General features: G+C 38.9%; 1 protein-coding gene across 3 annotated transcripts; it reads right to left on the bottom strand.

Moving 5' to 3' along the window:
* Window positions 1–1,621: 1,621 nt before the first annotated feature.
* On the bottom strand, window positions 1,622–22,224 carry LOC119720202 (Kv channel-interacting protein 4-like). 3 transcript variants are annotated; one of them, XM_038189788.1, is made up of 8 exons: window positions 22,118–22,224; window positions 12,936–13,060; window positions 9,265–9,334; window positions 8,748–8,818; window positions 6,117–6,224; window positions 4,888–4,992; window positions 4,321–4,383; window positions 1,622–3,693 (listed from the first exon to the last, which is right to left on the bottom strand). In XM_038189788.1, the coding sequence occupies exons 1-8, from the start codon at window positions 22,146–22,148 to the stop codon at window positions 3,646–3,648; spliced, it is 621 nt and encodes a 206-aa protein (XP_038045716.1). In that variant the 5' UTR covers window positions 22,149–22,224; the 3' UTR covers window positions 1,622–3,645. The 3 variants fall into 3 exon arrangements, with proteins under 3 accessions (XP_038045716.1, XP_038045717.1, XP_038045718.1); XM_038189789.1 differs by lacking the exon at window positions 22,118–22,224 and adding an exon at window positions 20,338–20,495; XM_038189790.1 differs by lacking the exon at window positions 22,118–22,224 and adding an exon at window positions 13,425–13,935.
* Between the last annotated feature and the right edge of the window lie 722 nt (window positions 22,225–22,946).

Here is a 22,946-nt window from a genome sequence, read left to right as displayed (position 1 = left end):
TTGAGACCAAAATCCCTCACCTCAAATAAAAAATTTCACAAAGTTTGAGAGTTTTGCATGAGACCAAATGCTTCAAATAAATGTCCAAATCTTCAATATTTTACTCCGAGTGAGGGCGCTATCACCATTTCATAGGTTTACTTACATTTCAATGAACTTTAATAATACAAACTACAAATAAATTCTCAACTTTACACACTCGAGTAAATAAAATTATTTTTGTGCATCAAAAGTGAAATTTGTGAATCAAAATTCTGTGTATGTCTCAACACAGAAACTCATAACCGAGTCAAAAAATATTAAAATAATAATAATGAACAAAAATACAGAAAATCAACGAAAAAGCAAGCTGTCCACATCTTAATGATTTGAAATAATTGGTTATAAAAAAACCCAACATTTCTCAAAAGAATAAATCGAGTAAGATATGCAATAACCTTTTGGATTTTGCACCTTTGTTCATCGACTCGCGACTATTATTTTTTCTTCAGAAAATTTCTTCGCACACTGCTGTAAATAAGCCATTTGCGAGTAACCTATACCCTTTGGGATTTACATTTGAAAAACGTCTGGTACAATGACTTGCTCAGAATGCTTGGCACATTTTAACTTTGAATTCTCCAGACCAAAGACACTGTTGCTAATCACAAGATTCGGGGCAAGCTCTTGCATAGTTACGTAAGAGACGCTCAACACCAATACATCGTTCACAATGGGTGAGAATGGCACAAAGACACCAGACCATGCCGGAGCTGGGGGTTGCTAGCATAAGGCTTGCCCCGAATCACGTGATATAGTAACAGTCTCTTTGGTCGGGAGAATGCTAGGTTAAAACGTGCAAAGCATTGTATTAAGTCAGCGTTCCAGATTTTATTCAAATTTAACTCGCAAATGGCTTATTGAAACCATGACGTCATGAAAGTTTCCCCCATTTCAAACTGATGTTTCCAGAGTGGCAGTGAACTCAATGAAACATCTGAAACAATAAGGAGCAGCAACACGCAAAAGATGGACTGCCTGGAAATCGTTCAAAAGAACTCCACATTTTAGTTGATGGAAAATAAACGCATAAGGCTTGCCGGTCTGAAACCAAGTTCTGGGTCAACTTGCTGAAATGGCAGTCAGAAATGGGAATTGGCAATTTCGTATTCATTTTGGGAAGAAATATTTCTAAGAAATGTTGGTAAGGTGGCCTGGGGATAGTACCCTGTATCTGTGTTTGGGTGTGGTTAGGGTGTGGTCAGGGGTGTGGTCAATTGATTCCATATTTACAAACTGCATATATATATATCTGTCTGTGTAAAAACCACAAAGGATCGTGCCTTCGATTTCCCAGCAGGAATATAGATGAAAGGAGCAATTCTATTTTCATCTTTCACTACCCGGTACTCTATTAAAATCAGGTTCTATATATTGCATTGAGTACAGAAATCTGTTGCAAATACGTGGAAAGACAAAATGGTTGACACTTTTTGAGCTACAATAAAATAAATATTCGATGAATACAGTACAAGATATTGATATTTCTTATGTCAGATTATATACACGTGTACAGATGCAGATTGAGTTACAGTTTATATCGAGGCACGTTAGATAGTAGCAGAAAATTGATTTTTTTTTTTCATCGTTTATAGTGTAACTGGCAGCAATGTATGAAGATTATTGACGTTTATAATATATGTCATTGAATGTAAAGGTAACTTACTTTTATCGTTTTGAATTACATAAAAGAACAAATGAGCTATTTCCAAAACGCGATCACCACTTTTTTAACAAGTTCGCGCAGGATGACGTGTATACACGCAAAGGTTTTGCGGTATTCAGAACGGATGACGGATAAACACGCAGGGAGCAAGGCTGGAAATATCCATCAGCAACCCGCTTGCAGCGACCAAGGCCAGAAATACGAGTGTGCTGCCCGAGGGTGATGGTTTCAACCCGCCTGGCTTGAGTTCGAGTGAAAAATAATCCCACGCCTTGTTCCGTTCTTGTCAAAATAATCCCGGCACAAACTGGTTAATACTTAATAGCCTTCTCCTGATTGCCCAACGTTAGTTTCGACAGCTGTGATATAGGTAAACACAATTTTAGAATACAATGAAGCGAAACGTAATTTGCAAACAGCTGCTTTGCTGTGTACGTTCTATACGTTTTCATAACCTGCAACTTTTTCCCTTTTTTTTCAAATGGATATATCGCGTTTTGGAAATACTCTTCAAATTTTTGATTGACGAAAAAAATATCATGCAAACATGTACACGTTCATCATAACTTAACAAAATAAACCCCTTGTTTTTGTTCAAACAAAAACCACCAAATCTTAAAAGTATCTGTCTTGTGTATACTTATGAGCCAAACAATTATTCATTCTCATTTTTAAACTTCAGCCTGGTTGATAAGATATTTAGGAACCGCCAGATTACTCCAATTTATACAGATTTCGGCATCCCTTCCACAAGGCACATGAGAATGTTAAACGTCATCTCAGTGTAATATTCCGGCTTCTAAAATGATTATCAAGCACCTAATAAATTTGATTCTTACTTGGTTACAGCAGTACTCCTAGTACCACCATGCTAATGGAATTTTGTAATTTATTTTACGAGTAATATACATCTCTGCGATTACTATTGCTCTTTTTTTTTCAATTTCTGAAATATGGGTTCATTAGATTTTTGTTTCCCTTTATTTGATGGCTATAGTAACTGTTGCGTGTGAGTAGACAGAAGAAAAATGAGTACAGTTTCAAAAACAAAATAGGCCGATTTATCACCTGGTATACATGAAAATTGACTCTTTTTTTGAATAATGAAGTAAAATAGCAAACCGTAAGGTTTTTCTGATGTTTAATTAATTTGTTTGGGTATTGATCTGGCAGCCTCTCATGGAAAAAAAACACCTATAAATGTAGTGCAGATGCAGGTTCAGTGTGGAGACATACACAAAGAAGCTGCAGAAATGGAGGGCTGAGAAGTGTGGCAGAAAACCAATGACTTCAGATCTATCGGTTACAGGTTAGAAGCCAACTCCAGCTGACAACCGATCAATGGTTTAAGGATTTAAATCCAGCCCCACTTCAACTCCTGATCAGCTGGTCTCGGGTTAGACTCCAGTTGAGCAAGCTATGGGTTCGAATCCCACTCCGGCTGACTTCAGATCGACAGGTTACGGGTTCAAGTCCAGCCAAAGCTCTCTGTAGTGTTCTTGAGCAAGGCATTTTACTCTACTTGGTTGAGCCGGTGGGATAATCTAAGAACTGTATCCAATCCATTGGGAAAGTAGCATAATCCATTACCACGGAAACTGAAGACAAATGCAAATCCAGTGTACTGCAATGGCTCAAAAAAAATTTCCACTTGATTTTTCCAAAAGCGATGATGTCCCCATCTAAAATCTTGTGTTGGTCTGTAAAGAAACTGCTGTCCAAGTACTCACGACTACGGGACTAAAGCGAACAGATATTAAACTCTACTCAATCAAATCTGTCTCTCCGAACGGTTTCATTTGAAAAACACAGCAATCAAGAAAATGATGACGGATGGCATAGACATAGCACGTAGATTTGTTTCCCTGCAGATACAAAGTGTCCAATTTCACACTGTCTGTTGTTTAAAAAAAAGTTTCCCTTCGCCGATTGTTTCACTTTCATAATATCGTATCAAAAACGTGCATGGACTTGGTGATGGTTTCATCCTGCAAATTGAAGAGGAAAAAGGAAATTAAAAAGGAGTTAGACACCAAAAATTCAGACTTTGTCAAGGGTACGGTGAGGTTAATTGAGCAAAACAAAAACAACTATTGGAATCAATCAAATCACTTAATGGGCCTTATTCACAAGTTGGCCATTTTTGTCGAGTTCCCTGAACATATTTCATTAAGTGTTAACTGTTCAATGGGATGGTGCCAGACTATTTATGCAGGCACAATGCAGCATTATTTTACTGTTTTTTTTTTTCAATTTAATCTAGCTTTAAACATTAGGGAATTTTTAATTACAAATTTAAAATTATTCATTGAAGCAGACTGCAATTTATTATAAATTAACTGGCTTTCATTTCTCTTCGCAAGTTCCAAAAATTAAGATTTTACCTAACTTTCAATTCAATATTGCCGACTCGTGAATAAGGCCCATTGATTTCAACCTAAAGTTAGGTGGAAGAGACGGACAGAGATCAGCTGAGCAGAGCTTTAAAAATTTTTTTTTTAGATATGGCAAACACAATATTTGGTAACAAAAAAGTCTACCCGAACCACATATAGCGCCCTCTTGTGTCCACCATATCTCAAGACGGATAGTGCAGAGTAGAAAACAACACTTACGCTTCTGCACGAGTCTAAAAACTCATCTATCGTTACGACACCATCTTTGTTAAGGTCCATTTTCTGAAAGAAAACAGAATGAGTAAAAAGGCATAAAAACATGAAGTACATACATACACTGATGAATTCAGAGATGGTGACCTTAAAACATCAATTTTAAATCAGTGTCATTATTTTTGATTTTTTTTCTCTGAACATCGCCCTCATGTGACCTAAAAATGTGAACCTGGCATTAGCAATCTCAATGAATATGAAATTGATTATGAAAATATCTTGAATTTAAAATTTGACAAATCTTAAATGTCAAATTCATAGCATTAGTGTTCTTTGTGTTGACTTCTCCAATTTATTCTAAATTTATGGGTGGTGGGTTACCAGAAGTTTTGTCTATTAGTATTCGAAAAAAATAAGTAAAATGTATGTTATGTATATTTCAAAGAACACAAAAGCCTAAAAGAGCTAAGTGTTATAGTCTGTTGCCTAGGATGCAGTTACCACATTCAAACACTCATCACCAATGCTGCAGGGCACCAGACCAAGATGGCTGATTTAGACTGTTAGCCATACCTGGAAGACTCTTTCAACATGCTCCCCCGGTGTGATGTCTTCTGACGTGGGTTCTGAATACTTGCCCATCATGTCGTAGATCGACTGTATTATACTCAGCATCTCCTACAGAGAAAATGAAAGCCAAAATAAAAGTCGTTTTTATTCAGTACTCTTTATTTAATAATGATCACAGTTACTCGATCCTGGCATGCCAATTAACAGTACAAGATGACAAAAATATCGGGATTATTTAGGGGGTAGTTTGAAAACAGCTTTCTGTTTTCATTAACTCATAATGGAGTTTGAAACTTGGATATGATTAAAAAAAAAAAGCTCAGGTAGAATTTTCATCCTTGTTGATCAGACATTCATAATTTATTTTATCATTTATTGAAGGTCGTCTGATAATTAAGGAATTTTCATCCAGATAATTATTTTTTAAAAAATGACTCAGTTTATAACGGAGTCATTCAGCACTGCTACTGAGATGAGCAATAATGGCAAATACAGTGTAGTAATTAATACCGCGACAACACAGTAGCATACAAGCATTTCTCATTAATTAAGCCTTAATTGCTTTCAGTTGATCACCTGCATACATTACGTGCTGGTCGGTACCATGGACTATGTTTGTGTAACAAAAATAATTATGCAGCAAGAGTTGCCTCATACGTTACAGTCCACTGTTAACATAACATGCACAGTGAGACAGTGTTCCCGATATACACGAGCTCAATTATGGCATAGAAACTGATATCTTAAAGAGGCTCTTGTGATAGGTTACTCCAGAAGGGCGCCCTCTTGTGGTCACCTATTGTTTTTACTGAAATGCCTCCATCAATAGATTTTGACTGGTCATCATAAACTTGAGCAATGGTTACAGGCGAGCAACTGAGAAAAGAATTGTGTTAAAGTGGAATTGAGAAAATTCTTGGCTGTTTTGACTGCGACTTGCTGGATCAAAATCAACAGAGGGCGCTTTACTTATAACTTAGTCTGTATACTGCCACAATATCTCAATTAGATACCGAGTCCGGGAACTCTCTTAAGCAGTCATAAAGCAGTTCAAGCACCTCATCCATAGCACAGGGAGTGACCATTTCCCGTGTCAATTCAGAAGACACGTCACAGGCACAAAGGGATGTTTTTGGCGAAGTTCACTCAAACAGCTTAATGACTTGTGATTAATTTGTGATGACTTGTGATTGCCTTGTGATTGCCTTGTGATTGCTTGTGACGCTACTTACTTCTCTTGTGATGTACCCATCGCCATTGATATCATACAAGTTAAAAGCCCAATTCAGCTTGTCGTTTAGTGTCCCCCTGGAGAGAACTGACAATCCCATGACAAACTCCTGGGGGAAAAAAAAAACAAATATAAAATTGTCAAAAGTAATGTATCTGGATAAAAGTCGGATTGAAACGTACAAGGCTACATATGTATTTAGAATTGGGACATGTTTCCATGGACCAGCCAAATTAACACAAAACCTTTTTTGGTTGATACCTTAAAAACTTAGACACCATTCACATACACAGCTCAAATTGTTTTCAAGATCTCAAGAAATTAAATATAAATACTTCTGACTTGTCTGCCCCACCCCCCTCCCCCCCCCGAAAAAAGTAAAACAAAAGCTTGTCAGAAATTGTCATCAAATCGGAGCTTGGCGGATACAGCTTCTGGGATGTGCTGCAAAACTTCAGCAAATTTGTATGAACAAAGTTTCTGCCGACGTGACATGTTTGATGGGATTGATACTTCAAAGTTCCAAATTGAGCCGTCTCTCCTCAAGTCTGTGCTATTCAGAGACAGATTGTCTGCTTCCCAAAGGCAAAAAGTTAATTGTATGTTCAACATGTTCCCAGAATGTTCTTTTGTGTGATTAAACTCAAAGCATCTGAGGGCGTCAATCTATGTTACCTGTTCGCAACTCAGAAAATAAAAAAAACACATTTTTTTCCCCCCAGTTCATGTGTCCGATAGATTTCCCCATTGGCGCCACTCCAAGAAAAAAGAGAGAAAACAGAAATGAGCAAAAATGGCTCCTCAAGTTGCTCTGGACTTGATTGATTTCCCAAGGGGATAAAATAGACCAGGTTTTGCTGCAATGTGGTTCCTATGGGTTTGACATTTGATTCCAGCAGTTGACAGCTGGTCAGTCTCCTTGCCAATTAACGTCTGCAGCTCATCGGGCTATCATGTTATCGATTCAATATCTTTACATATGACAAGTGGATCAAGTTCTGACATCCATGCACCGATCCTTATTTTTTGTGTGGATAAATTGAGGCCCTTTTTTTTGCAAGACTTCTTCAATAACAATTCTTCTCCCCTCTTGTATTTACTAAGGCTTGACATCGGACGGAATCGTTTGGATATTTTGGGATTTGGCAAACATTTTGATTTTGACCTAAATGGACATAGCCAGTTACTGAAGTACAAAGTAGTAGATTTAATAATAATAACACGATTTGTAGCGCACATTTTTGCAAGTTTCAATGCGCGACTAAGAACAACTCCGGAAGACAAGTTACAGATTATGTGGAGAGAACAGATCAGTTATCAGTCTGCCCTTAAAGTTGTTGAGAGAACTGATGTTGCGGATGTTGTGTGACAAGGAATTCCAGCATCAGGGACCAGACACTGAGAAGGCCCTGTCCCCTGCCTTTTTGAATTAGAACTAAAACTTGGCTTTAGTATTCAGAATATTTTAATATAATCTTAAATTTTGTTGCAATCGGTTTATTTATTTGATCTGTTTCCTCTAATCACCATCAGTCCATCTCTTCTTCTTGCAAAAAAAAAAACTATAATGAATTCCAAGACTTGTTTTTGTTCTCCAATGGTCACATCTGTACCGACCTCTTCTGACCATATACCTTCAAGCGATTGAAAAACACTGGAAAGCGATATTCGGATTTTCTTTTATAACCGGCACAAAGACAAAATCGTCAACAACTTCTCCGATCCTCTCAAGCCTCACAAGATTTGAAAGCCTAGCTGACAGTTGGGCACACGTACACCGCCTAGCCCAGGGCCAGACTGGCTTATCACACAACGGAAGCACATTTACTTTTAAAGCCCGGTGCCGGTATGAGCCGATAGATGTGAGATCTGTAGCGGCATGTGGGACAGAGGGAAGGGATGAGGCAAAGCTTCCTCCCCAGGGGGTGGGGAGGTTCAACGTACATATGGAGGGGTGAAGGGATGTGGCTCTGAGTGGTTTCAGAAAGCTGTGAGCACGATCATGGTTGGGTTTTTAAAAAAAATGTGTGACCGCATTAGGTTTTTTTACTACACATTTATCCGGATTTTTCGCTGCGCGGCAACCTGTGGTCTGATTTTTATGTTTTTGGTATCAAAAGATGCACAAGGCTTGAGGCTAAAAAGTCATAACAGCTCAGGTCGTGAAAATTTTTTTTGTTTAAAGATTATCGCAGAAAAAGTTAAGGGGGGGGCGGATTCTGCCCCCCCCCCCCCCCCCCCCCCCCCGCCCTTTTAGGGTTAAACTTAGCCCTTAGAAACTGTCGAATGATTACTTAATTGTGGTGCAGTTGAAATGTCTGAAAATGCAGGTAAAATTGGAAATTTTTGGGAATGTGTAAAGGGTACCAGCATTAGCTGGGGAGTAACCTGCGATGGACTAGCATCCCGTCCAGGGGGAATAGAAATATTCTCAGTCATTTCATGCTACTGAAACTGTAGATAAACGCCGGCCTCATGGGCCACATTGGCTCATGACAGACTTGACTTACTTTGACTTGGGATGGGATGGGGGTGGAGGGTTTTTTTGGGGGGGGGGGGGAGAGTGGGGAGGGGGAGTGGAGGGGGATGGGTGGAAAAGATATTGATGATATCTCAATGACTATCTCTTTACCTCAAATGTAATGGAGCCGTTGTGATCCGTATCAAATGAATTGAAGACAAAGTGGGCATAATGACTGGAATCTAAGAGGGAAAAAGAACAAATACTCCAAGTTGGCTCAAATGTACAAATGTTTCATTTACTACCCAAATAACACTTATTACAAGTGCACAACACTAACACACTCAAAACAGATGACAACTTCTCACAAAGTTTTGAAAATCTCCATGGGAAGCTTAAAGACATGCATAAGCAGTTCACCATCAGTCAAAATTGAAGACACCTTCTATTTTTCGACTGCCATGGACTAAAATCATCAAGACAAGAAATGCTAAATCTGGGTCAAGGTTTATAGAGTCACTAAGCAGAAACTTTTTAAGCAGATTTATGTCTTGGGCAAAAAAATCAACTAGAAACCTCTGGTTTTGCTTAGCATGATAATTCCTGATAATGTTCAAGAATTTGACTGTTTACATCTTGATTGAGGAATAAAACACAAGTTGACGTAAGACAAAGATCTGGACTTTACCTCCTTGGGGGAAAAACTGTGAGTAAATTTCTTTGAATGTTTCTTCGTTCACGAGCCCTGACGGACACTCCTGTATGAAGAAAAGAGAAAAAAAATGAAGAAAAAGTGACGATTAAAAAGATGAAAATAAACAAATCAACGACCCATAACTATTTTTCCAAAAAGCTGATCTTTTAAATTTGGGATGTCAAAACGCTCAGATATTAAAATGAGATGATATCGCAGAAATCCATCCCCGTATTTTGGCAAAAGTAAAGATATGATCTTCCCAGGACATTAACACTAAGTCTCCACAAACAGAAATATATCGATTGCCGCGCTTTCTCCTACGGCCAGATATGGAATCTGATCGACGTGAAGCCACTTATGCACCCAGCAGGGTGCTAGGACTGTTAATGGAGCCGATTCGCCATGCTTCGGGGACTGGCACAAGAACCTATGGGAGAGGAGTCAGGGTTCCAGACCATGGATCCTTCAGGGCTTTCTACACTTAGCCCGTGTGAAGTCGGGCATCCACAAAAATTGAGAGGGGAAACGTGATATTTTTAGAGGATGGAACTTCAGCCATTGAAGAGATAAAAGACATGTTTTTATGAAGTCGTCCGACATGGTTTTTACATAAACAGGAAGTTCTGTCCACTTATGAACGTTTCTCTGCATATTTCAGAAATGCCACATTCAGGCATACATTTTTTTAACAGACTTTTTTCTGTTAATATATTTAACATTAGGAAATTGATCTCAAGGAACACAAAAGGGTTAAGATAGAGGGTTTTGAAATATTTAAACATTTTGAGCAGTTTTTGCAAAAATTATAACATTTATAGAAAATTTAATAAAACACCAAGGTTTGGGATAAAACTTCCATATCTCCAGTATGTCCTAAAAAGTACAGCAGTGGGCAAAGTGTTAAACAAATGTAAGCTTGGAAGTTATATTAACATTAAAACATAGTTAGTATTGAATTAGGTCGTGCTGAAAACAGCGATCGTGTTTGTTACTCTCTGGGCACCGGCGGATAAAATATGCACTGTCATGTCAATAGGATACAGTGTGTAATGACACCGCGAAACCCATGAATTACTGAGTGATTCCACTCCTAACCAAACTCACGACGCTGAGTCTCGATCGGCCCGCAATCAGACCCCTGATGAATTGGACTACCATTCCCCCGAGTATCGTTATTCCAATCCCCTCCCAATGGCCAAGTTCCCTTCATGATGTAACACTCGTCTTTTTTAATGATCCGGCCGGTCGTGTCTTCTCCTGAATTGCAAGAGCATTCTTAGAGGCATGCTGGGTCTGCTACTAGACTTGGAGAGGTTGCATATTTCATGGGGTTCGCAGGGGCCTACCTAGGGAGATGGAAACGATGATCAAAACCAAGTCTTGTCACGTTCATCGTGAAGTGTACTGTGTTTGTCCATATTATTATTTCTACGCTATATCTGGTCAACGAGACAAGAATAGATCAACCAGAAGCTTGAGTTTATGAAAAATTCCTTCCACCTTTTTCATCAATTGTATATAATCAGTACTTTGCACGAGCTTATCATAAAAGGGTTGAGAATTTAAAATAAAAAGTCTGCATATTGCTAAAAAAAAATTTACAACATAAAACCTTGCCAAAAATATTTACATGGCATCAAATTCATCAAAATACTTTTGTCATATGCACTGAATAATTTATATTGTGGATCATGAACTGTTCATAATACTTCAAGGTGGGAACATACATCCTTTTTTATTTCTTGCAGTGTAACTTTTGTGTATTTTTTACACTTTAAATAGTATTTTTGTGTCGTTTGCACGGTGGCTTTTTTTTCACTGTTGCATTGGCTTCAAGGACTTTCCATAGGACTTTAAAACCTTTTCTCCATCAAGATCTTTCTGCAATCAAGCGAGGAATCGGTGGAACGGCAACAAGAGCCCTGATGACATGACAGTAACTTCTACTCACGGAACTTTCAATTTTTAATGAGGAAATAATAGACTAGCGGAGCCAGCATGCGGGGTATCACTCAAGAATATCTCAACAAACGTGCCGCCAGCACCCTGGAGCAAACGTCCCATGAGTAACACGTCCCACTGAAGGAAGATCGTGTGTTATTTTTTTTTTGGGGGGGGGGGGGTTTGAAGTACAACTGTCTGACTTTTCAAGGAAAGAATATTTGAAAAATTTCTGATAGACAAATGGGGCAGGGGAGGGGGTGTACATCGAACAATACAACCCACCTAAAATCTGAATGAATTAAACCTCATCCAACATTTTCCATTGAAAAAAATCTCAAGCAATGTTTGACTCTCCAAGACATGTGTCACACTGAAGAGATTTCCAACAATATTGTGTTTGCTGATTTGTTTGAAGAGGAAAGTCTCATCAACTTCCTCTCTTTCTCCCTCTGGTGGAAGTGGAGGTACAAAACATTATCTGGAAAATCAGAGAGTGCCATGGGGGAAATCTCAAAAAAACATATTTGTACTCATCACCCATCGATACCAAAAAAAATTGGAATAACATGACCGGAGAGGACCAAGATAAACACTGACAATCCCAAGAGATATATTGCCTGAGGAATGAAGTGTCCAGGAGACACCTCAGAGCTACTGGAAAAAAAAACACCTGAAAATATTTCATCATGTGAAAACTGTCTGACACATAAGGTCAACGCACAACTTGCAGACTTTCAAAAGTTACGATTTTTTTCCCCCTTCTCTTTTTCACACGACTGCGACACGTGCACTTATGAAATGCATTGACTCGTGATGCCGTTTGTGCTGGCTTCAGTCTCGGAGGACAATTTTGATCCAAATGCTACGCAGGGGTCCGTGAATATTGATTGATCATGTGACAACTTGACACCTTCTTCTGTACAGTGCCCCCTCAGAAAGCGACGATAACGATGCGTGCTATTCATTAACCTCAATTCCAAATTCAAGCCTAGATACGGAGAAACACCTCGGTCGAATAAAGCTTTTCTGCCCTGCTCAAGTCAGGTCCATTCTATTTACTCCAATTCCAGACTTAATTTTTCCTCCTGGAAATTTCAACTTTTTTTTTTAGTCAATCAAGAGTGACTTATTGAAATAAACACACTGGTGAATGATGTGACTTCCCCCCCCCCCTCACCCCCCTCCCAAAAGGCAAATATGAACAGCCATAAAACACATCACTAAAAACAAAAAGCGGACCAAGATATCATTCCGTTAGATATAGAGCCAATCATTGTTTAATGACAGTCATCTGCGTGTGTGATGAATTGGACCATTAACCGTCACTTTTCTGTCGCCCTTATTCTGATCTGCCTTTAAAATCTCTCAGCTCTCTAAGAGTGATTTACTGCCAATCAATGCAGTAAATTCTCTGTAATGCGAAACCAGAGCGTTTGCTTTACATGTAGGGCATTATATTAAAATATTCTAAATATTCACGTACAGCCCACAATTCTGTTCATATTTTTGACAGCAAGAACATGGACAACAAGGTTAGGGAAGTGGTGGGGTATTTGAAGGGCAGTGGGAGAAAGGGGTGAGGGGAAGGGAGACCGGGTAAAGGCTGGTGTGAACACAGAAGCCTTGAGGGTTATCTGACTGTTGCTGGAAGGGATAGCTCTGCAGGATACGAAGAGCTATTGCTTTGGTGATAATGAAAGATATCACTTGCTACTAACCTGCTTGAAGCCTCTGTACATCAGCTGTAGTTCTTTCTTGGTGAATTTTGTCGTCCTGCATAGCTTGTCGATGCCTTCGGGCTTGTATCGCACCGTCTGCATTTCCAAGTCTTCCAGGTCATTATCTGTCAAACAGAAGACAGCGCACATTTATGAAATTGCCCATCACCGAGACAGTTGGCGTTGACAGTTGGTGGCAGAAGTGGGATCGGCTGGACATCCTAAAACATCCAAGTCTTCATGATTATGATCTGAAGAAAAGACGTCAAGAGAATGACGTTGGTGGCAGCGTTGGGATTGAGCTGGCTACATCTTCATGCAAAAGCTACGTACATTGTGGCGCAACCTGCCACGTAATGCTTAAGAGAGTGGTTCAATTCCCGCCTAAGTCTCCTATGTTGTTTCGCTTTGGATATATAAAGCACAAGGTAGTTTGATCACACGATGGCGAGATCGCCATGACTTTTTATGTTTCATGACCATACTCACATTTTTTGGATATGAGAGAACCCATTTTCGTGAAGCACAGGTGTGAACCATTTGATTCGATTCGAAGATACGAGACCACACTGTACACCACAGTATGACCAATAACAAATAACAAAGCTAGAATGAATTGAACACAGGCCTTGTTCCCGATTGCTTCCTGAAGGCAAACTGAGCTAAAAGTGGTGGAGATTTGATTTTTGATCGCTGTTTACAGCAGTCGATGACAAAGGCAAAATCACAATGGACCACGGTTGGTCAAGTCACCTTACAATAGACTGGAGCGTAAAAGGCTCAGGTCAGTACAGTGTTTAGCCGTCCTCCAAAAATGCATTTATAAGGTTCTTTGAACCATGATGAGTTTAACATAGAGAAGTAACTGTGACAAATCCATCAGTAGGCCTACACAACGATAGTAGTGTGACCAAAATAAATCCAGCCTGCTATTGTTAAGTTGTTGACATCACCAACGCGAGCACAACCAAAAGAAAAGCTTGCTAGCATGACCAGGTATGCAGTGTTCATAAACTCAACACAATCAGTCACCTAAACAGATCCATACACATTTCACAAATCATATTACACCCACTCTGTTTCATAATGTACGATTGCTCAAAGTATCTGAGAGATAAAGGTGGAGATTCATGGATTGTTTGATTTTAAACTAATCTGATGATTACATCCGTTTGCCAGATAAAGAACTTTGAAAACATCTGAATAGAAACAGTTATGACTGCACCATTTTTTTATTTCATTTTTTTCTGGGTGAGGACTTAAAGTGAGTTAATCCCCCCCCCCCATCCAGATTCAAACCCCACCCCAGCAAAAGGCCTCATCATGCACGCTCAATGTAACATGATCAAAAGAGCAAGAATGATGTTACAATTGGAAGTATGAATCATCTACAAAACTGCTCATGAGACCATTACTCGGATCATGCAATCTTGTCGGAAAAAGGGGACGATGTAACTGGGTTACCGACACACCATCGGTAACCAATAGCTCGTCCGAGCCTTACAGCGAGCTCATGGCAATTACACAGCCCCAATTACAGTTAATAATTCACCGGCCCCCCCGCTGTATAAGCAAAAAACTCAGCTCAGCGATTGCACTCCGTGTAGAATCACAATAAAGCTTCTTTTGCGGCAGAAAACTGCTAACATTTATTTTCCGTTCACGGCGGCGGCTCTGCAGATTTGCCATTTGCTGCGGCCGTTTCTGTAAACCATTAGTTTCTTTTTCCCTCGTCCGGCTTCTTTCAGACTTTGCTCTCTCTCACTCGGAAAAATTGCCACCCAAGACATGAGCTCCCGATGTGACGGGGCAAGTGGTGCCAACGTTTCGATTCGGTGATAGATTTTCTCCGTTTTTGAAATTGGACAATTAAATTACGCAATTGAAATGGGCTCCACTTGATCACACTGAACATAAGTGAATTTTCTCATTCACTTAACTAGCCACTTTAATGGAAAGACTACATCAACCACGAGTTCGTTGAGAGTGAACGTGCCTAAAACACATACATAGAACTTCAACTGTGTTTCTTTAGGGAGAGGAGACTTGTTTTCTACAGTTTGCAAATTTTCTGGTTTGAAGCTTTCAAAACAACTTAAACAAATCCTTCAACCACCACCGAAAAAGGCTCTTCAAATTCACCAGAAAAAATCTTTTCTAATTTTTTTACTTTTTCAAGAATTGACTAACAATTTCAAGACCAGTCAAGTCTTTGCAAGCTTTAAAAAAAAAATTCTTTCAAAGTTTTGGGCATTGATTTACACTCAGCAACTTTGTCTTATGTTTACTTCAAGTGACCTCTTTTGGAAAAGTTAACTTAAAGGGACAAACTGGCTTCACATTTCTTAAATTGACCAAATCTTCTCGGAATCTGTGGATTTTTAAAAACGTCTTTCCTTTGATTCAAGTGCCTCAATTTCGACCTCAAAATGAATAAAAATCCCACTGGCCCGGATTGCTTTCAGCACATAAACTCAAAGACAACAAACATTTCTTTTAATGATAGTGCTGTCAAACTCAATTTTTTTTTTTTTTTAAACCTGGTGCCAGCACTTCTGCAAAACGACAATACTGACAACTGTGATGATGGACAATCAATAATATTATTACCCGCTGACATTTATACCCTAAAGCAAAATCCTTGCTGTTAAGAGCAGACTGTAGACAAGGTTCAGAGAACTTCAAGCATTTCATCATTATCGTCACAGCTGCGTCTTTCAAACTCATTCCTTTGCGTACTCATTACGAGCTTTTAAGGTAGTAAATGTGCGGGTTGTGACTGCAGGGCGCATTAACTTTTATGGCCTTGGATTGCATATTTTAAAGGCGAGAAAATTCAATCAACTTTACAGACTACGAAGAAATAAATGATGAAAATGGGGGGGGGGGGGGGGAAGGATCAACAAAACGAAACAAACTTACTGTCATGGGTTCTCTTAAACGAAGTGAACCACATTATAAATTCACACAAATTCACACCAAATAAAAAATATCATTTAAAAGAATTTCTTTCATTCAGTCATACATTAGAATTGTCACAAGAGAGGTCAAATAACACAGCTAATACCGTAATGTCTTTTCAGTGACTCGTTTGAAACACAGATCAATTTGTCTTAAGAGCAAAACTGTCCCTCTTTGAAAGATCGACATCGTCAAGAACAAACGCTTCATTAGCATTGATTAATGAATAAACAGAGTTTTGGCCCGAGTTGCTAATTACCCACTAAATATGCTGGGAACCAGTCTCATACATTATACACCTACAATTGGCTGGTACCATACTTCTGTTCAGCAAAACTGAGTAAAGTAGTGAAATCGCAATGATTTTCTCTGTACAGTAAAAGGTTGTTTTGATGGATTTACCCGAAGAGATATTTTCGGCGCCATGAATATTGCACGCAGGTTTTACGTAGAACTTGTACCGACAGTGAATCTCTGCGGAGACACTACTCATGCCAGTATGGTAAACACTACCTGTCACGATTGGGGGGGGGGGGGGACAGACACTGTCACACAAGTCAAGTGTCTGATGCACAAACAAGGGGAACCCACAGGGAATGCGAATAGGCAGAGGAGGAACAAAAAATCGTTGATGGATCACGAGATGCGATTGATTTACACAGCTCCTGTGCATGTCTTGTTGAAGGAATATATCACTAGGTCAACAGATTTGCTGGAATAAAGCCCAACGATCAACTTTTACGATTCAAATTTTTCTGTGTTTTAGACAGAGCATGACTTGATTTATCACATCTTTGGCCAAACAAAACACCATTTACAGAAACTTTCTTAAATTCTAATCTCTTATTTCAAAAATTATGTTTAAAGGTTTCATTCCTTTTTCCCAGTGTAACTTCGGTTCAAAATTTAAAATAAATCAGTTAAATTAAAACCCTCCCTTTCTGGCTGACAAATTCAGCTATGCCATCACAGCAGTCAAAATCAATCAAGTGACTGTTTTGAACAGTTAAGAATTCCCTTGTTAATTTGATACAGCCATGCTTTGACTGGAGGTGATTGATATGCCAGCTGTACCTACCAGTTACCTCGCTTGTCTGTTGACAGGGTTTGACTAGTCACACAGTTTTTTACATGAATGTGATCGTTGTTTTTTTACTAGCATCTGCTAAATTTTGATACCACAAAATTCATGCATCAGCCTAGTGTGCTTGTTTAACGATCACTCTTTCACCCCCCAAAAAACCAGTTGACATTTATCAATGTATTCATAAATGTCAACTGAGGAAATTATAATTCCAAATCACATAATGAATGTTTACCAGGAACAAAAAAGCATATAATCATCACTTCAAAGAAGAAAGAACGAAGGGTAAGTGACATTTGAAGAATCTAAATTCAAGAGGAAAAAAAGATATGATCAAAATCAGAAATTTAAACTCAAGATTTGCAGTCCATTTGTGTTTGATTCCTTATTCTTCATCTGCTTACATGTACATATGATTGGTGATTCATGTTTCTACCAGATTTTATGCAATTTTGCATTCTTCCATTGTCAACAAAATGCTTCCTTTGTTTTTCAAATTGTACAATTTTAATTAATCTCATAATATCTTGCACGCATTATTTACTATTTGACTCTGAAGCCCTTTTTACAGAACTGTATTTTTTCTGATGTCAAGTTCTCTAAACATCAAGTTGTGTACATGTTCATTTGTAACACACCATCAGCATATCAAAACCTTCATTTGTAACATTTTTACTCTGCAATCACTTTGCAGGAGAATTTGACAAAACGCTCCAGCAAGCATCGTTCGATAAAGTCTCACCAGAACAGAAGTGATGCGTTCATGGTTGTACGACAAAATCAGGTTTAGTTAAACCAAGCGAACGCAAAAAAAACCCAAGGTTAGCACGTAGTCGCATCCCTGCGGACATGATAAATGCGTGTTTTCTGTCATAAGCTGGCTATGGGAGCTTGAGCATCAAGCAAGCGAGCAGTCTGTAATCTTGAAAAGAGGACACAACATGCCAACTCTTGCGCAGAAACGCAGATATTTATAGAAGAATCAAGAAGTGAACGGAAGCATACATACATCTCACGCTATCACTGTTTTTTATCGACATGCTGTTATCCACTGCTCACAAGAACCAAGGTTGCATTGTGATATTATTAAATCTGATTTCAGTTTAATTTTGTTTCCTATTGCTTACTATAGTGATGGGCGAATGACAATTGAAATTAAATTTCACGACTGTGTTGTAGTGTAGCCATGAATATCTGACAAAAATGTAGCAAATATCGTTTGAAGGTGTGAGGTAGAAACCCAAGAATCATGTAATAGATGGGTCAGAGGGAATCCCAAGCAATTAAGTCAGAACTAACAAATCCAAGGCATGAAGTGTACTGGGCAGGAATCGAACCTGGATCGCCCAAAGTTGAAAAAACCAACTCAAATTCTCAACCTCTTTCTACAAATCTTGATCTAAGATATACTTTTAAATTCCAAACTCCTTCAACCAATTTCTCCTCAAGGAATCCTCCTCAAGATTCCATCATGAGTAATTAGGGCATCTTGCTTGAGTTTCTGGCCATAAATCCTCCTTCAGCCACCATCAATTGGATTTACTTCTCCCTAATCTGGCCCTTAACCGGCCCATAAGATGCTGATACATGCCCGTCTGATGAAACCAGAGCAAAGTCGGAGGGACAGTTATATGACTTTCAGGACAGGCAGATGGTCGTTGAGTTATGGACCATCCTCTTTATTTTTCCCGAGTTCGTAAATCTGAGACAGTGGGTGTGAGCTAAGGTAGATTAAACTGGTTTTTATTAGGCAGTGTTACTCACTGCAATAGACAGGGCTATCCACAGTTTGCTTGCATTTTGGTGTCTTTTTTTTCCCTTGCCAATAAAGTTGAAATAATCATTTCTGAGTGAATGCATCCATAAAATTGTGCTTGTGTCATTTCCAGTTGACCTCTTTTTTTTGGGGGGGGGGGTGCAAAAATAAATTTTAAATATGTTTCTGAATGGCTGGTTTGGCAACTGTACATAATGGAGTCCCAGACAATTGCATGGCGTCAATATTGCATTAGTGACTGCATAATGAAGCAAGATCGTGACACGACATCAAGGTTGCAGATGATCATAAATATCTGTCAGTAACAGATGTTTTATAGTGCAATATGGTGATGACGTCCCAAGCTTACATAATGTAGGCTTCTCATTACTTCCCGATAAACACGATGAAAATAAACATGTCTCACTACTTAAGAAAACTCACTGCCAAGACAGAACCTTTAAAGTCCTATACATATCCGGCGACACATTTCGCTGGGATTGGTACTTCGTTTATGAAGTATCAACAGAGCTGTACTGTAGTGCCCAGAGCGAGCACGTCCGCCATTTCATAGGTGGAGCAAACCGAGAGGAATGGAATAGATGTATAGACCGACCCCGGCTCAGGTTTCAGGTCCGTTAATTAAAAATGGTTCCGTCGTCGTCGTGCATGGATGGCTGCCGCGGCTCCATTATCGCTGCGAGCTGTATACCAGATGAGACTACAGATTTCTGTATGAATAATCCACGTCGATGATGAATATATACTGCGATGAAGCTTCAATTCTCAAATACCAATATCAATAGTAAAATAAGATCTTATTTATTTCTTTTGTTTTATTTAGTTATATTTTTTCCATTTTTTGTTTCAGTCCATGATTTGGCCTAGTTCCAATGCTTTGATTTGCACTAGGGATTACATGTTATTTTGTTTTCTTTGATATAACTTACATAACATCCATTGTAGCAATTGTTTATGTTCAATTTGTGAAGAATTACAACAAATGTGACTTGAAACTTAATCTGAAAAAAGTTGATGTAAATAATTACACTGACTGTGAAATTATTGATTTTATGTATTTTTTTAGAATAATATGTTGAAACGATGTCAATGCATCAAATTTATCATTTTCTGAGCATTTCGTGTGAGTCATAAATGAACATAGAGAATATTCCAGATCGGTGTGTGTTCCCTACAGAGACGTAAATATTCAGATTTGAAAGTGTAAATTTGACAAGCTTGCAACTCACTGATGCAAACTTCCATCATTAAATCGAGTATCGGCTTAACTGTAGAATATTGGCTAGTTTCAAAAGCAAGTTGTTAAGAACTTGCAAACACCAAGCGTTCATAATCAGACAAATTATTATATTATTTGTAGCTAAACAATACAAATGAACTATTGTGCTGCTGCATGTCTTTTTGTTTATAAACTCTAAAACCACACCAGTGATAACAGTCGTGGAAGTATTGCAAATGTAGACAGGATCCGCGTCACGCACTGAATACACGACAGACATTCCCGGGAGAACAATTGGAAACTACAAAGCAATCCAAATGAATCAATAAATATAGGCCTAACAGTCAGTCAATCTACCAACCTTTCTCATCGTCTTTCCCGACAATATTCAAACTCATCAACGACTTGGAGAACTCGTCCAAACCATGATCGGGTTTCAACATCTTAGTCAATTCGGTAATTCCCCGAGATTCGGAATATAATCCTCCCAACTCCAACGCAAACCGCAGTTATTGTGTGTTTTAGACTTTATAAATGGTCACGACTGTATGTTTCAATTACACGCATATTTTACAAAGCAACATGTGCCATTTCACGCCTCATTAATTATGAATAAACCGCACCATATGGTCAAGTTTTGGACGTGAATGCGATAAATTCCTGAGTAGCTGCCTTTTGTTCGTGTATATTTCTGGTTGACACATGACTGTATGGATGCATTGTATTCAGACTGAAATGAGGCTAGTTGCAGAATCTAATTCTATGCTATATTGCTTGAATGATGCTATATACTCACACAGCTTATACTGCGGACAATCTATAGATCAATTCAATTTCATTTCATTTTCATTATTTTGTTTATATGCAAATCAAGAGAGGCTTGATAGTCATTTTATTTAAGTAAGAATTTGTTAGAATTGTGTTGTGAATCATAACATTACAATATTTGGTTGTTTCAATTTCCTTAAAAACAAGTTGAAAATTCATATCAAGAGCTTCCTAGATCTTGACATTTCTCGACTGAAATGATTCCGTGCCGGAGTTTCTGATTAGACAACTGTCCTACCAGTTATTTTATTTAACTTCTTCTATCAACATGCCAAAGAATCTTTCAGTAGCTGTAAAGCTGAATATAAATTTTATTCCAGTTTTTACTCACCTATGTTGCAGCTTATTTTCTTAACATTTTCATTAAAAAAAGTGTCTATGGAAGAGAATGCTTCACTCAAAAAACCCAAAGAAATTCATTTGAATAAATCATCAAAAAATGAAACAAATATTTGTGTCATTTCTTTGTTTGAAATCTAGTCACATATCATATATTAATTTCTCCCAAAGACGATATTTTTCTCAACAACTGAGTAATTCTCAGTTCCTTTAGGTATTCATGATGCCATCCCATACTTGAAGTTAATCTATACACCACCCTTACAATTCAAAGAAAATAACCCTATTAATTATGCGCAGGTTACTGAACTGTACAGATTCATTACATATGCAAATTAATAAATTTGAATATTCAATATAAAAACACAACTGATTATTCAAATCAATTTACTCATCATTATTATTTGACTCCTTTTCATGACACAAAAGCAGACAATAATATGGTATTGAGTATGTAAACAAATGTAACGAAGGAGACTCTATCTGCCGCTGCCTGTTTCAGATGAAGTGACATATTTCACAGTAATTTCCAGGTGGAAATGCGGACTTAATCAGGTTTATTGATTTGCGTTGAGGCACGCGTCTGGGCAAGCAGATTACGGCACGTCAGCCACATTTATTACACTCGCACATGCACATCGAGCCTTGAATGGAAACAGCAGAGATAAACGGCACTCAGGCTGATCAGATTGTACACGCATGCAGGCTGCGGAGCCGAGGTCAAGATATTTATTCATGGAAATCCAAGAAGGCAGAGCCGAGATGCTCCGAGCCAAAAAGATGCAAATGATTGAATGGGTTTAAGACAACGGCGTGTGATATTTACAGCATCCCGAGTGTGGGAACCGGTGATGCTGTGCACCAGCCAAGGAAAGGAAAACATGGGGCACTGTGTGAGGGTTGAGGAATACAGTGGGGATTTTTCTTTTGCCGAGTGGTAAACAGGGGAGAATTATTCATGTATGATCGCCTACCTGATGTGATCGTGGCAAAGACAGTGCCCATTTTTCCACCACGAGTGGACAGCCCAAAATACTCCTGGACCCGGGCTAGGGTAGACGAACACCCGCTTCTTAGGTCTCCCCGGAACATAGTTCATCTACTTGGTCCAGACAGTGGTCACGGTGTTTTATGTCGGGAGTGAGATATGCCACTGCCTTAGTCAGGGGGTACACCACACAGCACTCGAGGGAGGTCTTCCAGTCGAGCAGCAGCATCATCAGTCCGTCTCAGCCAAACGTCATCACGTTTTTTCACACTCGGCGTGGGGCCCGGGACCCCTTTCTCGTCACGCTATTTTGTCCTATCTCTGTTTTTTTTTCCCTATCTATATCTGTCCTGTTGACAGCGGGATGGTTATACATGTATTTAGAAGAGGGTTACACTACGATGGCTCGTGGGCGATGGGGGGGGGGGGTATGGTTTGGTGATATTACGAAGATGGTAATCTTCTCCGCGGTTGACGGGTTCTGAGCTGGCTTCACAGCGATGGAAGGACTACCCTTGAGGCAGCGCGCTGGAAACAATGCACCGTGACAATTGCCACGCTGGCCTTTCAATTATTCATAAGATTTCTCGGATATCGCCACAAGTTGTAGCGTCTTTGGGGATTTGATGGCAGTTTTTGAATTGCTTAAAGGTCCTAAAGAGCAGATGTCATAGAAGGATCGATTCCCTTTAAACAAAGACAGGACCTTGTACCCAAGAAATTTTCTCAAAACAACACTCAGTCTGGAACAGACGATTGATAACTTAGCATTTACCTCCTGACTTTTCCAATCAAAACTGGCATGTAAACATGAA

The sequence above is a fragment of the Patiria miniata genome, unplaced genomic scaffold (genome assembly GCF_015706575.1).
Source record: "Patiria miniata isolate m_02_andy unplaced genomic scaffold, ASM1570657v1 HiC_scaffold_9, whole genome shotgun sequence".
Lineage (NCBI taxonomy): Eukaryota > Metazoa > Echinodermata > Asteroidea > Valvatida > Asterinidae > Patiria > Patiria miniata.
This window is presented reverse-complemented; position numbering and strand designations above follow the sequence as displayed.